The sequence below is a fragment of the Brassica napus genome, chromosome C4, assembly GCF_020379485.1.
Source record: "Brassica napus cultivar Da-Ae chromosome C4, Da-Ae, whole genome shotgun sequence".
Lineage (NCBI taxonomy): Eukaryota > Viridiplantae > Streptophyta > Magnoliopsida > Brassicales > Brassicaceae > Brassica > Brassica napus.
Genome location: NC_063447.1, coordinates 21,082,678 through 21,096,965, shown reverse-complemented (window position 1 = coordinate 21,096,965; position 14,288 = coordinate 21,082,678). Strand labels below are relative to the sequence as shown.

At 44.2% G+C, this 14,288-nt stretch overlaps 1 protein-coding gene across 2 annotated transcripts; it reads left to right on the top strand.

Annotated features, from left to right (window-relative positions):
* Positions 1-6,159: 6,159 nt before the first annotated feature.
* Positions 6,160-11,979, top strand: LOC125585308. 2 transcript variants are annotated; one of them, XM_048754109.1, is made up of 2 exons: positions 6,160-9,912; positions 11,744-11,979. In XM_048754109.1, the coding sequence occupies exon 1, from the start codon at positions 6,226-6,228 to the stop codon at positions 6,946-6,948; it is 723 nt and encodes a 240-aa protein (XP_048610066.1). In that variant the 5' UTR covers positions 6,160-6,225; the 3' UTR covers positions 6,949-9,912; positions 11,744-11,979. The 2 variants fall into 2 exon arrangements, with proteins under 2 accessions (XP_048610066.1, XP_048610065.1); XM_048754108.1 differs by having other exon boundaries at positions 6,160-10,970; positions 11,562-11,979.
* The last annotated feature ends 2,309 nt before the right edge of the window (positions 11,980-14,288 follow it).

Below are 14,288 nucleotides of genomic sequence, written 5' to 3'. Positions count from 1 at the left end.
AGGAAATGTTTCTTCGACTTGAGAAACAAATAGGCTGTAAAATCACATTTTATAGGAATGAATCTCTCGCAATTATATAATTAATTATACTTATATGTGTTTCGAAGTGTCAATATATGTTACCTTTCAAAATAACGCATCAATGGATCTTCGCAATTGAGTAGAATATAGGTGTGTGCACTATGAGCGTCTTGTTCACTCGACCACCAAACCTCTTTAGACTTCCCACCGAGTCGCCCAATCTGGCTAAAGATGTCTGGAACACCAGCAACTGCATATGTTGGCGCAACACCACCATCATCATATCTTCTTGGAGCTCTTCTCCGGGTACGTACTTTTGACGCAAAGTAGTACGATGTGAAGTGAGAAACTTCTTCCGTCAAACTTCCAGCAATTATAGAACCTTCAACTTTGGCGAGGTTCTTTGCTTTTCCCTTCAAATATTTCATGGCTCGCTCATACTGATACATCCATCCGTAATGTACAGGTCCACGAAGCAATGCCACATATGGGAGGTGGACAGCTAGATGCTCCATGACGTCAAAAAATCCAGGAGGAAATATCTTCTCCAAGTTGCACAATAAGATGGGAATGTTCTCCTGAAGCTGTTCCACAACTTCTTCTTTAAGAGTGCGTGTGCTCAGATCCCTGAAAAATGCTCCAATGCCTTTTATATTCCAAAAAAAATTAAACACATTGTTAGTCATATATTATTTTGAAAATTAGACCGTTATAAAATTATTGTGATATAATACACTACGTTCCTGCAAGTGCTTCATGTACGTTTGTTGGAAGTAGCTCCGCAAATGCAAAGGGCAGTAGTCGTTGCATAAAGACATGACAATCATGACTCTTCATCCCGGAGAACTTTTGACCCTTTTCAACACATCTAGAGAGATTCGAAACATACCCATCAGGGAACTTCACTTCTGATGCAACCCAGTTGAACAACACCGACTTTTTTCTGAAGATAATTTGAATATCGGAACGGGAACTTGTCCATTGCTTTTAATATGTAACTCGCTTCTTGAGCAAATATCCGGCAAGTCCAACCTCGATTTTATGTTGTCTTTTGTCTTCCCTGGGACATTCAATATTGTATTCATGATGTTCTCAAAGAAATTCTTCTCTATATGCATCACATCGAGGTTGTGGCGCAGAAGAAGATCCTTCCAATATGGCAACTCCCAAAATATACTCTTCTTGTGCCAGTTGTGATGAACACCGTAAGAATCAGGCATATTACGAGGGACATGCCAATTACCACCCCAACGAACTGTTTCGTTAGCTCCGTAGTAGTCGATTTGCGCTTCAATTTGTTCTCCAGTTAGATATGGAGGAGGAGTGTCTCTCACAACCCTTTTGTGCCTAAACAAATTCTTGTTTCTTCGGTAAGGATGGCCAATGGGAAGAAATCGACGGTGACAATCAAACCAACTTGTCTTCCTACCATTCTTCAGTTGAAACGCATCTGTCGTTCCATTACAATATGGACAAGCTAATCTCCCATGTGTAGTCCATCCAGACAACATCCCATAGGCAGGAAAATCACTTATGGTCCACAAAAGCATCGCTCGCATCGTAAAATTCGTCTTCGTTGAACAGTCATACGTCCTCACCCCTGTTGACCACAAATCCTTCAACTCTTTTATCAGTGGTTGTAGGAAAACATCCAGGGACCTTTTTGGATGGTTCGGACCAGGTATTAATATGGTCAAGAATAGCAACTCCCGTTGCATGCACATCTCCGGTGGCAGGTTGTATGGTGTAAGAAAGACTGGCCACAATGAATATTGTCTCCCTGACATTCCGAACGGACTAAATCCATCTGTGCATAGTCCGAGATACACATTCCGGCTATTGCTAGCGAAATCCGGATGTACTTTGTTGAAATGTTTCCAGGCTCTTGCATCTGATGGATGAGTCATCTCACCATCCGTCTGAGTATGCTCGGCATGCCATCTCATCTTTCCAGCAGTCTGCTCTGATTGATACAATCTTTTCAATCTGTCTGTAATTGGTAGGTACCACATCCTTTGGTACGGTACCCTATTACGTCCCCGTCCTTGCGGCTTGAATCGTGGCTTCTTGCAGAATCGACATTCTTCTAGCTTCTCATCATCTCCCCAATAGATCATGCAGTTGTCGATGCAAACATCTATCATCTCCGAAGGCAACCCAAGACTATAAACCAGTTTCTGAATCTCATAATAAGAATCAGCAGACACATTGTCTTCCGGCAAATACTCTTTAAACAAGTCCGCCCATTCGTTCATGCAACTTTCAGGTAGATTGTGATCAGTTTTAATATTCATCATTCTAGCAGCTAACGACAATTTAGAGAGACCTTCTCTACAACCACTGTAAAGTGGTTGATTCGCCGCGTTTAACATTTCGTAAAACTTTTTTGCATCTATATTAGGTTCTTCATCTTCATCATGAGCTACGAATGCATCAGCTACCATATCATGAACCCTATCATAATCTACCATCTCCTCCTGATGGTAACTATGTTCATTATGCAAATGATGATCAACCGTTCTTTTTCCTGAAAATTGCTATTACTACTACTAGCTTCATTCTGATCATAATTAAAACCTTCTCCATGTTGAAACCAGATATAGTAATTTGGCGTGAAACCTCTATTTATTAAATGCTTCCAAACATTTTCACGGTTTGCCAGTTTCGAATTGTTGCATTTCCGACAAGGACAGAACATCTTACCACTTTCTTGGGCGAGCGGTGTTGAATCTGCTTGATGCATAAATGTCTCCAGGCCCGCAAGGTATTCTTTCGTCACTCTCCCGTTAGCATCTCTATGCATATACATCCACTTCCGCAACTCGTAAATAGTCCCAGAGCCAGCCATTTTTTTTTTTCTTTCACGTTTTTTTGTTGTTGGTGTGTTTAAAATGATGTTCAAACATCCATATTTATAGGAAATTTCGAATCTGGTAGTTGTAATTTTCCTATGAATTTACGATGAAAATTAATTAGGTGGCAAAAAAAAAAAATGTGTAACACCTACAAAGTTGGTGGATTCAAAATTTCCTCGTTAAATACACGTAAACTATTTCCTCGTAAATAACACGCGAAGTTTACGTCGTATTTACGAGGAAATAGTTTTTCCTCGTAAAATACTCGTCAAATTACATCCACTTTACGACGAAACGCTTTTGTCGTTACGTTACGAGGATATAACGATAACTTTAGTTTTTCACGTAAGTTCCTCGTAAAATCGACGTAAATTTACGAGGATTGTTTTTCCTCGTTAAATTTCCTCGTAAAGCATGTGTTTTCTTGTAGTGGCGGTTTGGTTAATGGAGGAGAAGGCTAATGGGAACATGTCAGGCACGAAAACGCCCATACAGTGGCTCTTCCTACACACAATGAGGTATACAGGAGCAAGAGGAACTAGCCTTAGGTGTAGCTTGCACATGTGTTAAGCATGGAGGCCACTTTTGAGCTAAAAAGTGATGAGGTGGAAACCAAACTTCGGAATCGAGTTTCGTTCTGATTTTTGGTACAGAGAACTTACTTGGGAAAGTGATTTTACTTCCAGAAGACGGGACGTAAGTGGTTAGATTTAAATTAACTTCATGCACAAGTGTCTTTGGAGTGCATTTTGGTGACAAGTGTTGTAACACATGTGATGTGTTCCCACCCGTCTCTTTGGCTATAAACAGAACCCTTAGGATGATTTTTAGAAGTTCATAACCCCCCTGTGCCTTCTCTCTCAGTCGTTCTTATAGTTTATTTTTGAGAGAGAAAATGGCCAAAACCGATAAAATTTTATAAAAGAGTGTAGATAGTGTAGAAGCCTTTTGCGTGTGTTTATCCTTGTCTTAGGATCTGATTTTCTGTTCTAGGAGAGGTGGTAAGACCTTAGAATTCGTGTTCATAGGTTCCTTCCCTCTTTTGGCCCTAAGCCTCTTTTTAATCGGTTTTAATGTCAACCTTAGGTCTTTCGCTTTCGGAAGTGTTTTGCGGCTTGTGAAGACCTAGGTGGGTTTCCCTGTGTGTGTGTGCACTAACCGTGTGTGTGTGCAGGTTAGAGAGCTTGAGCCGTGAGGGTTCATAACCTTGAACCTCTCTCGCGGTTTGTTTGTGTGTGTATGGGAGTTGGTAAAACCCATACTTGAGAGTTTAATTATATTGCATGTGTAGTTATAGTTATTGCATGTCTTGTCTTGTTGTTGTTGATATGCATTGTGTTGTTAGGTTGTTAGATTGCATTCATTGTTAGTTTTGTAGTTGCATATGTTAGTTTGTTGTGTCGCATGTAGATTTGAGTGAAACTCACTCATGGTGGTTCATATGCATTGCATGTAGTGTAGTTGGGGTTTGCGTTGAGAATTGAGTAAGACTCTCTCTTATGCTGGGTTGTTTAGTTTGTCACTCGCTAGAGTAGTTTAGGATCGAGTCTAGATTAGGTGTTGCATGGAGGTTAGAAATGTAGCTTCGTCATGCTAGTGGATTCGTGTGTTTTGGTCTAGACTAGGGCGAGTGAGCGAGTGTGTCTCGCATTCAGTCTAGATGTGTATCGCGTGTTAGTTAGAGGTAGAGCTGCCTCACGCTAGTTTGTGTTGTGATCCGTCTAGACTAATGCTTGAGAGTGTGTGGCCATCTCGGAGTTAGATTGGGAGAAGCCTGATTCTCCGGTGATGTGTGCGAGCCATGGGGTTAGGTTGGGAGAAGCCCAATTTTCCAGTGGTGGAGTGACCTACTCTCCACGGCTTGTCACGTGAAGTGGGTCGCGCCCATGGACAAGCGCTGCATGACGATGCGGCCCGGGTTAGATTGGGAGAAGCCTAATTCCCGGAGTGATCTTTTCCGGCCATGTGACTTGTGTGTGTTGTAGTCGGGAGTGTTCAGGGTGGAGAGGTGAAGGGCTCCGTGGTGTGAGGGATCCCGGGATGTGTAGCTTCGCTCCATCCTTTGAGTGTTTTATTTTATTTTTAGTCTAGTCGAGTCTAGGATTGAGTCTAGAGTGTCCTAGAGTTAGTGTCTAGGGTCTCGGGGTGAGACTGGGGTGTAGATTAGGAGCATTGCATTCATGTGTAGAGTAGTTGCATTGCATTTATGTTTAAGTTATTGCATTGCTTGTTTACTTTTCCGCATTGCTTGCTTGTTTGTATTTCTTTTGTTTGAGCAAAGGGAAAAGGGGTCGTTGTTGTTTTATCTGGGAACTCACTAAGTAATCTATGATTACTTATTCCCCCTTTACTTTGCAGGTAATCTTAGAGGGTCGGACGTTAGCGGGGTGCGGAGGACGAGGCCAGGCGTAGTTTTCCGGTGTTGTTTGCAAGGAGCAAGATGTTTATATTTTCTCTCGTTTTGATTTTCATGGGTACCCATTTGACTCGTTATTTTCTCTTTGTTTTTATATTTAAAAACATTAGTCGAGTTCCCGACTCTGTAAAATTAATAAAAGTATGTTTTATTTAATAAAATCCCCGTTGAACGCTGATATATAGTTTTGTCCGAACTTAACACAACTCTTGGCAGAGGTACGGGTTGGCAAGCCTTAGGCCGAGGTCGAGAGGGACGGTATCGTGGTCGGACTGGTCGAGACTTTGAAATACGTTTGAAGTCTTGGTCGGACTGACTGTCGTCAACCCTGTGGCACTTCCGGGTCGTTCCAGGGTTAGTCCGACCTAGGACGGTCCGGGGGTGTTACAGATTGTACTATCAGAGCATGGTTGAGATACCGTGCTTTCGTTTGCGGGTTTTCATATGTTTTTATCGAGTCAAAAGGAGTCGCAAACAACATCACTAGGGAACTGGCACGTCCTCTGCTTAGGACTAGGAATAATAGATCAGTTTTTTGGGAATTCAGGACCTTACCCTTATCTTGAGTTGCAGTTTCTGGTGTTGGTAATCGACAGGGTGGAAGTGCATCGAGGATAAGGAATGTGGTACGGTTACGCAGAAATGGGCAAGTGTCTGGAGCAGCCAGTTATGATGGGTCAAGCGAATCGAGTTCATCCAGCGAGTCAGAGTCTGATTCCAACTTCGAAAACGAGAATGTGGTTGAGAGCACTGAGAGTTCGCATGAGACAGGATCATCAGAGTTTGAAGAGGCTGAAGCACTTGAAGACATTGAAGAAGAATCTGATCATCTGGAGGGCGTGAACGTTTTTCCAAGGTGTGGAAGCCATTCCGCAAGCATCATCCGAGTCATTCAACTTCCAGTACGGCTATGGCGACGAGTTTTGGGAGTCAATGGAGATCAGTTCATCTGATGTGGAGATCATTGAACCACCACTGCCTGAAGTCATCGAGATCTCATCAGACAGCACGGTGGCCATCAACATTGTCGACATCAGTTCTCGAGAGAACAGTCCATGGATCCCAATGCCAGCTTGGAGTCCAGCGTTCTCACTTGGAGGATCTCTCGATTTCAGCATGGAAAGTATTGGGCAATCCTCTGACCCATACTACGAGTACCATTACTCGCCAATGCCAACGGAGTCATCACTAACCGATCCGGAAGTCGGAAAAGAAGCAAGGGAAGTGAATATGGAAGTTCAACAAGAAACCAGAAAGGAAGATCAGATGATGGAGAGTACTCAGAATGGGACGACCAGAACAAGTGGAGCTCTAGGAAGACAAGTTGAGAAAGGAAGTACTAGTGGAGGACCAGCCTCAAATGTTGAAGACTCTCGTGATGTTCCAACCGGGAAGGGATGCAATATGTGTGGAGCAGTTGACCATCGCACTTGGGTGTGCACTAGGATTAAGAGTCAGCCAGATTTGAGTGCTTATCTGATCTGCAGTTCGTGTGAAACTCGTGGACACTTCGTCGCAGACTGCCCATTGAACAGCGTGAATCGAGCCGTACCCATCTCCGTCGTTCCCCCTGCCAGCCTTGCCCGATCGGCCTCATCTGCAACAGAAGGTTCAAACTGTAGAAACCTTGACCAATTTAGGAACCCCCTTCGTTGAGCTCGTGTGAGCTAAGGTAGTTGGGTGCTGATCCTTCTCTTTGTGTGTTTTGATTGTTGTGTTGTATTGCTTTGTTTTGTTGTTGTGTTGCGTGTGCAACCTTCTTTGTTGTGTGGTGTGTGGACTTTATGTCCTAGTAGCAAGTGTAGTTCAGTATGTAGATCTTGCTAGGTTGTGGTAGTTAAGTTTTGATTTTGGAAAACCTTGTTTTAAACTTCGATTTTAGAAAACCTCGTTTTAAACTTCGCTTTTGTTTAGTTTAGAGAGTAAACCCTAGAGTTTAGGAAACCAAACCCTATTTATAGCCATGAGATGTCTTGTGAGTGGATGTGGTGTCAGAAGGACACGAACCTTGACAAGGTGTAGTCAAGAAAGACTCGTGCATGAATGAAGAAAATCTAGAACCATAGGCGACCGTGGTAAAGACCAGCAGTAAGTGTGCAAGAGTTCAGAGTCGCCAGTGCATAGGTTCAGAGTCGTCAGTGCGTATGTCCAGAGTCGCCAGTGTGAAGATTCAGAGTCATCAGTGCAAAGGTTCAGAGTCGTCAGTGCGCAGGTTCAAAGTCGTCAGTTTGAAGATTCAGAGTCGTCAGTAGTGAGCAGATTCAGAAAGCTTACGGGCATGATTGTTCTTGGGAGAACAATTTTGGTACAGTCGTGTACGGTGAGTGCAAGACCAAAGCAGTCAGTGGTCGAGCTAGCGAAGAAGTAACCAAGACAGTAGTGGAAGCATGAAGACTAGAGTATATTGTGTGTCTACAATGGTGATACCTCAAGGAGTCGAAGATATTGAAGAGCAAAAAGCCGAAGAGCCAGAGAAGAGATGTCAAGTGGAAGACTAATCTGAAGAAGTCTAGTGGTGAAGCCCGAACGGTGCGAATCCAAGAGAAAGAATGCGTCAAGAATAGAAGATGAAGTCTAATCAAGCGTAAGATCAGAAAAGGATGATAGGAGTTGAAGATGAAGCCCAAACAAGGAGGTGGTAAACAATCACGACGAAGTCGTTTCCAAGGAGGGGTGACAAGAATGCAAGTTCCGAGTGAAGAAATTATTGAGTTGATCGCATGACAAGTTACAAATGGTGGCATCAGCAGTAAGGAGGAAGCGAATAATAGAAGCAGATAGTGACATCGACAGCAGCAAACCAAGGAACAGATCGAGGAAGCCGAAGCAAAATTCATAAGGTGGTAGCAGAGGATGGAAGTACCTTTGTGAATTCGAGGATGAATTCATTTTAAGGAGGGGAGAATATAATACCCCTGATCAAGGGTATCAAGTCAACGCAAAGTCAACGACGTAGGATCGACCAGCAATTGGAGTAATATGCTATAGGGAGTTATGACTAGAGGTTCGATCGAGGAGTTTTGAAGAACGGTCGAGCAAAAATCAGATTGGATCGCAGAGATAGGATCTGAGCCACAAAGGCGTCATGGCCGAACATGGAGAATTTCTAAGGTCGACACTTCAAGCAAGACTCAATCTCAATCATCACGATGGGATAGTAGAAGACATATGGTCGAATCAGAATCAACTTTGGACGAGCTCATAAAAGAGATGGTCCGTAGAGATTTCAGAGATGGTGTACATAGAAGTTTGGTAATGGCCAGAAGACGAAGATGGCTACAATCAATCCAGGAGTTAGGGAGTCAACCTAGAAACCTTACCTAAGGCATTTGAAGACATATTCGAGAGTTTGTTCAAGACAAAAACAAGGCGTTCCACAAGAAGATCAAGATAGGCCGGAAGGAGACGGTTTTTGCCGATATGGTCGAAACGAGCTAGCTGAAGACAAAGGAAGCCAAATGGAGTTGTGAAAAAATGGAAAGGAGTTCCAAGGAATGTTTTACACATTTCCTAAACTTTTGGAAATGGTCAACTCAGGTGTCAAAGTCAACCAAAGTCAAAAGGGAGAGAATGGACCTCATTGGTCCATATAACCCACCTGGTCAACCAATAGGAGCATGCCACGTGGAGGAGACCAAATTCCTTCAATCCTGGGAATCATGAGGAATAAATCAAGAGATTATATGGTGATGAAATCAGGTGAAAAAGACTTCTAGAGAGCAAGGAAACATGAAGATACCATTTGTACCCGAAATGGGCTATAAATGGAAATGGAGGCTATGGACTGAAGAATGCTTATCTACATCAAACCCACGACATCTAAGCTTCATTTAGGACCCAGGAGAAGTATTGGATTGGGCTGGAGCACAAGTAAAACTGATTTGAAGATTGAAGACCCAAAGGTGCCCAAAATGGTCATTTTGGCGGTTTGGTTAATGGAGGAGAAGGCTAATGGGAACATGTCAGGCACGAAAACGCCCATACAGTGGCTCTTCCTACACACAATTAGGTATACAGGAGCAAGAGGAACTAGCCTTAGGAGTAGCTTGCACATGTGTTAAGCATGGAGGCCACTTTTGAGCTAAAAAGTGATGAGGTGGAAACCAAACTTCGGAATCGAGTTTCGTTCTTATTTTTGGTACAGAGAACTTACTTGGGAAAGTGATTTTACTTCCAGAAGATGGGACGTAAGTGGTTAGATTTAAATTAACTTCATGCACAAGTGTCTTTGGAGTGCATTTTGGTGACAAGTGTTGTAACACATGTGATGTGTTCCCACCCGTCTCTTTGGCTATAAACAGAACCCTTAGGATGATTTTTAGAAGTTCATAACCCCCCTGTGCCTTCTCTCTCAGTCGTTCTTATAGTTTATTTTTGAGAGAGAAAATGGCCAAAACCGATAAAATTTTATAAAAGAGTGTAGATAGTGTAGAAGCCTTTTGCGTGTGTTTATCCTTGTCTTAGGATCTGATTTTCTCTTCTAGGAGAGGTGGTAAGACCTTAGAATTCGTGTTCATAGGTTCCTTCCCTCTTTTGGCCCTAAGCCTCTTTTTAATCGGTTTTAATGTCAACCTTAGGTCTTTCGCTTTCGGAAGTGTTTTGCGGCTTGTGAAGACCTAGGTGGGTTTCCCTGTGTGTGTGTGTACTAACCGTGTGTGTGTGCAGGTTAGAGAGCTTGAGCCGTGAGGGTTCATAACCTTGAACCTCTCTCGCGGTTTGTTTGTGTGTGTATGGGAGTTGGTAAAACCCATACTTGAGAGTTTAATTATATTGCATGTGTAGTTATAGTTATTGCATGTCTTGTTTTGTTGTTGTTGATATGCATTGTGTTGTTAGGTTGTTAGATTGCATTCATTGTTAGTTTTGTAGTTGCATATGTTAGTTTGTTGTGTCGCATGTAGATTTGAGTGAAACTCACTCATGGTGGTTCATATGCATTGCATGTAGTGTAGTTGGGGTTTGCGTTGAGAATTGAGTAAGACTCTCTCTTATGCTGGGTTGTTTAGTTTGTCACTCGCTAGAGTAGTTTAGGATCGAGTCTAGATTAGGTGTTGCATGGAGGTTAGAAATGTAGCTTCGTCATGCTAGTGGATTCGTGTGTTTTGGTCTAGACTAGGGCGAGTGAGCGAGTGTGTCTCGCATTCAGTCTAGATGTGTATCGCGTGTTAGTTAGAGGTAGAGCTGCCTCACGCTAGTTTGTGTTGTGATCCGTCTAGACTAATGCTTGAGAGTGTGTGGCCATCTCGGAGTTAGATTGGGAGAAGCCTGATTCTCCGGTGATGTGTGCGAGCCATGGGGTTAGGTTGGGAGAAGCCCAATTTTCCAGTGGTGGAGTGACCTACTCTCCACGGCTTGTCACGTGAAGTGGGTCGCGCCCATGGACAAGCGCTGCATGACGATGCGGCCCGGGTTAGATTGGGAGAAGCCTAATTCCCGGAGTGATCTTTTCCGGCCATGTGACTTGTGTGTTTGTAGTCGGGAGTGTTCAGGGTGGAGAGGTGAAGGGCTCCGTGGTGTGAGGGATCCCGGGATGTGTAGCTTCGCTCCATCCTTTGAGTGTTTTATTTTATTTTTAGTCTAGTCGAGTCTAGGATTGAGTCTAGAGTGTCGTAGAGTTAGTGTCTAGGGTCTCGGGGTGAGACTGGGGTGTAGATTAGTAGCATTGCATTCATGTGTAGGTGGAGTCGTGTGTTTAGGTCTAGACTAAGGCAAGTGAGTGAGTGTGTCTCGCATTCAGTCAAGATGTGTATCGCGTGTTGGTTAGAGGTAGAGCTCCCTCACGCTAGTTTGTGTTGTGATCCGTCTAGACTAATGCTTTAGAGTGTGTGGCCGTCTTGGAATTAGATTGGGAGAAGCCTGATTCTCCGGTGGTGTGCGCGAGCCATGGGGTTAGATTGGGAGAAGCCCAATTCTCCAGTGGTGGAGTGACCTACTCTCCACAGCTTGTCACGTGAAGTGGGTCGCGCCCATGGACAAGCGTTGCATGACGATGCGGCTTGGGTTAGATTGGGAGAAGCCTAATTCCCGGAGTGATGTTTTCCGGCCATGTGACTTGTGTGTTTGTGGTCGGGAGTGTTCAGGGTGGACAGGTGAAGGGCTCCGTGGTGTGAGGGATCCCGGGATATGTAGCTTCGCTCCATCCTTTGAGTGTTTTATTTTATTTTTAGTGTAGTCGAGTCTAGGATTGAGTCTAGAGTGTCGTAGAGTTAGTGTTTGGTGCCTCGGGGTGAGACTGGGTTGTAGAATAGTTGCATTGCATTCATGTGTAGAGTAGTTGCATTGCATTCATGTTTAAGTTATTGCATTGCTTTATTTATTGCTTGTTTACTTTTCCGCACTGCTTGCTTGTTTGTATTGCTTGTGTTTGAGCAAAGGGAAAAGGAGTCGTTGTTATTTTATTTGGAAACTCACTAAGTAATCTATGATTACTTATTCCCCCTTTACTTTGCAGGTAACCTTAGAGGGTCGGGCGTTAGCTGGGTGTGGAGGACGAGGCCATGCGTAGTTTTCCGGTGTTGTTTGCAAGGAGCAAGATGTTTATATTTTCTCTCGTTTTGATTTTCATGGGTACCCGTTTGACTTGTTATTTTCTGTTTGTTTTTATATTTGAAAACATTAGTCGAGTTCCCGACTCTGTAAAATTAATAAAAGTATGTTTTATTTAATAAAATCCCTGTTGAACGCTGATATATAGTTTTGTCCAAACTTAACACAACTCTTGGCCGAGGTACGGGTTGGCAAGCCTTAGGCCGAGGTCGAGAGGGACGGTATCGTGGTCGGACTGGTCGAGCCTTTGAAATACGTTTGAAGTCTTGGTCGGACTGACTGCGGTGCTCGTCAACCCTGTGGCGCTTCCGGGTCGTTCCAGGGTTAGCCCAACCTAGGACGGTCTGGGGGTGTTACACTGGCGCGGGCTGCTCTATCTGCTAATGGTCTATCTTCCACCTCATCAACAAGTGTTGAGGTCAGGCCTGACCGTAACCCTTTGGTGGATGCTCACCGGAGATTGATCGGCGAAATATTCCTTCTTCGTGGCCAGATGCCGGACATGGTGGCTCGACGGGATCTACTAGTTCAGCAAGTGAAAGCCTCGACTAGATGGGAGGTCATGAAGGAATGACTGGAGAAGCGTGTGGAACATTGGAATCCGGAAGAAGAGTATCGGCGTCATTTGTTCCTATCTGGAGGGATCAGCCATCAGTCGAGGAGCTTCTCTGCGGCTGCCACCCCAAGATCTGTTGTGGGGTCGCGATTCTCGGAGGAGCCTTCTTTTTGAATGATTTTTTTCTTTTTTTTGAAACTCTGGTTTTTGTTGCTTTTTTGAATAAAGGCTCTTTGTAGCCCCCTTTGACTTTTCGAATAATGATGCTTCATAGTTTTTTCCTCTTTATCCACTCCCTCCTGCTGCTTCGCATGCTTGTGATAGTAGTTGTCTTGCATGTTTCTTTTTAAGAGGATCTCCTTCCGCCTGTTTTACGATCGAAATGGAACTTTGTAGTGTATGATCCCTCTCTTTCTGTAGGTTAGGGAGATGGGCTATAAACCCGGAGGTTTCGAGCTAAAGTATGGACTCTTAGAGTCTGGAGACTGATCTCGTAACCCGGAGGTCGTGTGAGGACCCGGGGATCGTCTGGGGACCCAGAGGTCGTGGAGGAGCCCGGAGGTTCTCTTTGGATCCTGAGATCGTATTCGGGACATGGAGGTCCTTCTTTAGATCTTGGGATCATGACTGGAGCCCGGAGGCGGTATAGGAACCCGGAGATTCTTTGATAGATCCTGAGATCGTAGTTGGATCCTGAGGTCATGTGAGAATACAGGATTCTCCCTTAGATCCGGAGACCGTATTGGGACCCTGAGGTCGCATGGGAACCCAGAGGTTCTTAGGGATGTAATGACCCCGATGTACTCTAGGATGCACATGGGTTCTATCATTTTTCTAAAGTTAAATTTAGGCCTCTGAGGCCGTATAGGAACCCGGAAGTTTCTTCCTTAGATCCGGAGATCTTTGATTGGAATCCGGAGGTTCCCGAAGCTATAATGACCCCGATGCGCCTTAGGCTGCACAGGGGTTCTAGCTTCTTTTTTATCTTTGGAACCCTGAGGCCATATAGGAACCCGAGGGTTCTTCCTTAGATCATGAGATTTTTGATTGGAACCCGGAGCCTATAGGGGAACCCAAAGGTTATCCCTCAGATTTTATACATAGGACCCGTAATCGTATTGGAGAACCGTGGGATTCCTCTTTAGATCAGGGGCTTGATAAGGACCCGGAGTTCCTTGGAAACCCAGAATATTTTGCTTTTCGCAGGGACCGTCCTCCGCCTTCCTAAGGAAAACTACTACCGGTACTGTTGGAGAAAAATACTCAGGTATTGAATTCCTCCAGACCCCAGACAGGATACCGGCCTCTGGATCCCCGGTGGAAGGAACCCCGGTTCCCAGGATCTCCACTAGAAGGAACCCCAGTTCCCCGCTGCGAAGTACTCCGGGTCTGGTCCCCAGGACCGCCCCCCTTCCCCGGGAAATGAAAAACTTCCGATAAAGAGAACCGTCCATATTTCCGGATATGAAAGAGCTTAACCTACTTTAACCGACTAAGGTCCGCCTTAAGAAGACTATATAAAGGGAACCTAAACCCTAAAGCAAGGGATCGACACTTCGAGACTTAGAGATTAGAGTAAGGCGGCTAGAACTAGGGTTCTTACTCAAAAACTGTTGTAGTTCCAGCTCTTTGATCTAATAAAGCGTCTCTTTCTACTTTCTTACTTGCAAATCAATACAAATACCAGCTTCGTCCATCGTTCTGTGGTACTCACAAAGATCCTACACAAAAATCCCTAACAGTTTGGCACTAGAAGGAGGGGGGGTGTAATCTAAACTACGTGATAATGGTGGTGGACGACCAGGATGAGCTACCCGAAGCTACCCAGAGAGAAGCTGAACTCCAAAGGCAACGATGATCTGCAAGGTCAAGTAACCGGGTTGCATAGAACTCG

Coding starts and splice junctions, on each gene's coding strand:
- LOC125585308 (XM_048754109.1), top strand. CDS start 6,226: ATGGAGATCAGTTCATCTGATGTGGAGATCATTGAACCACCACTGCCT.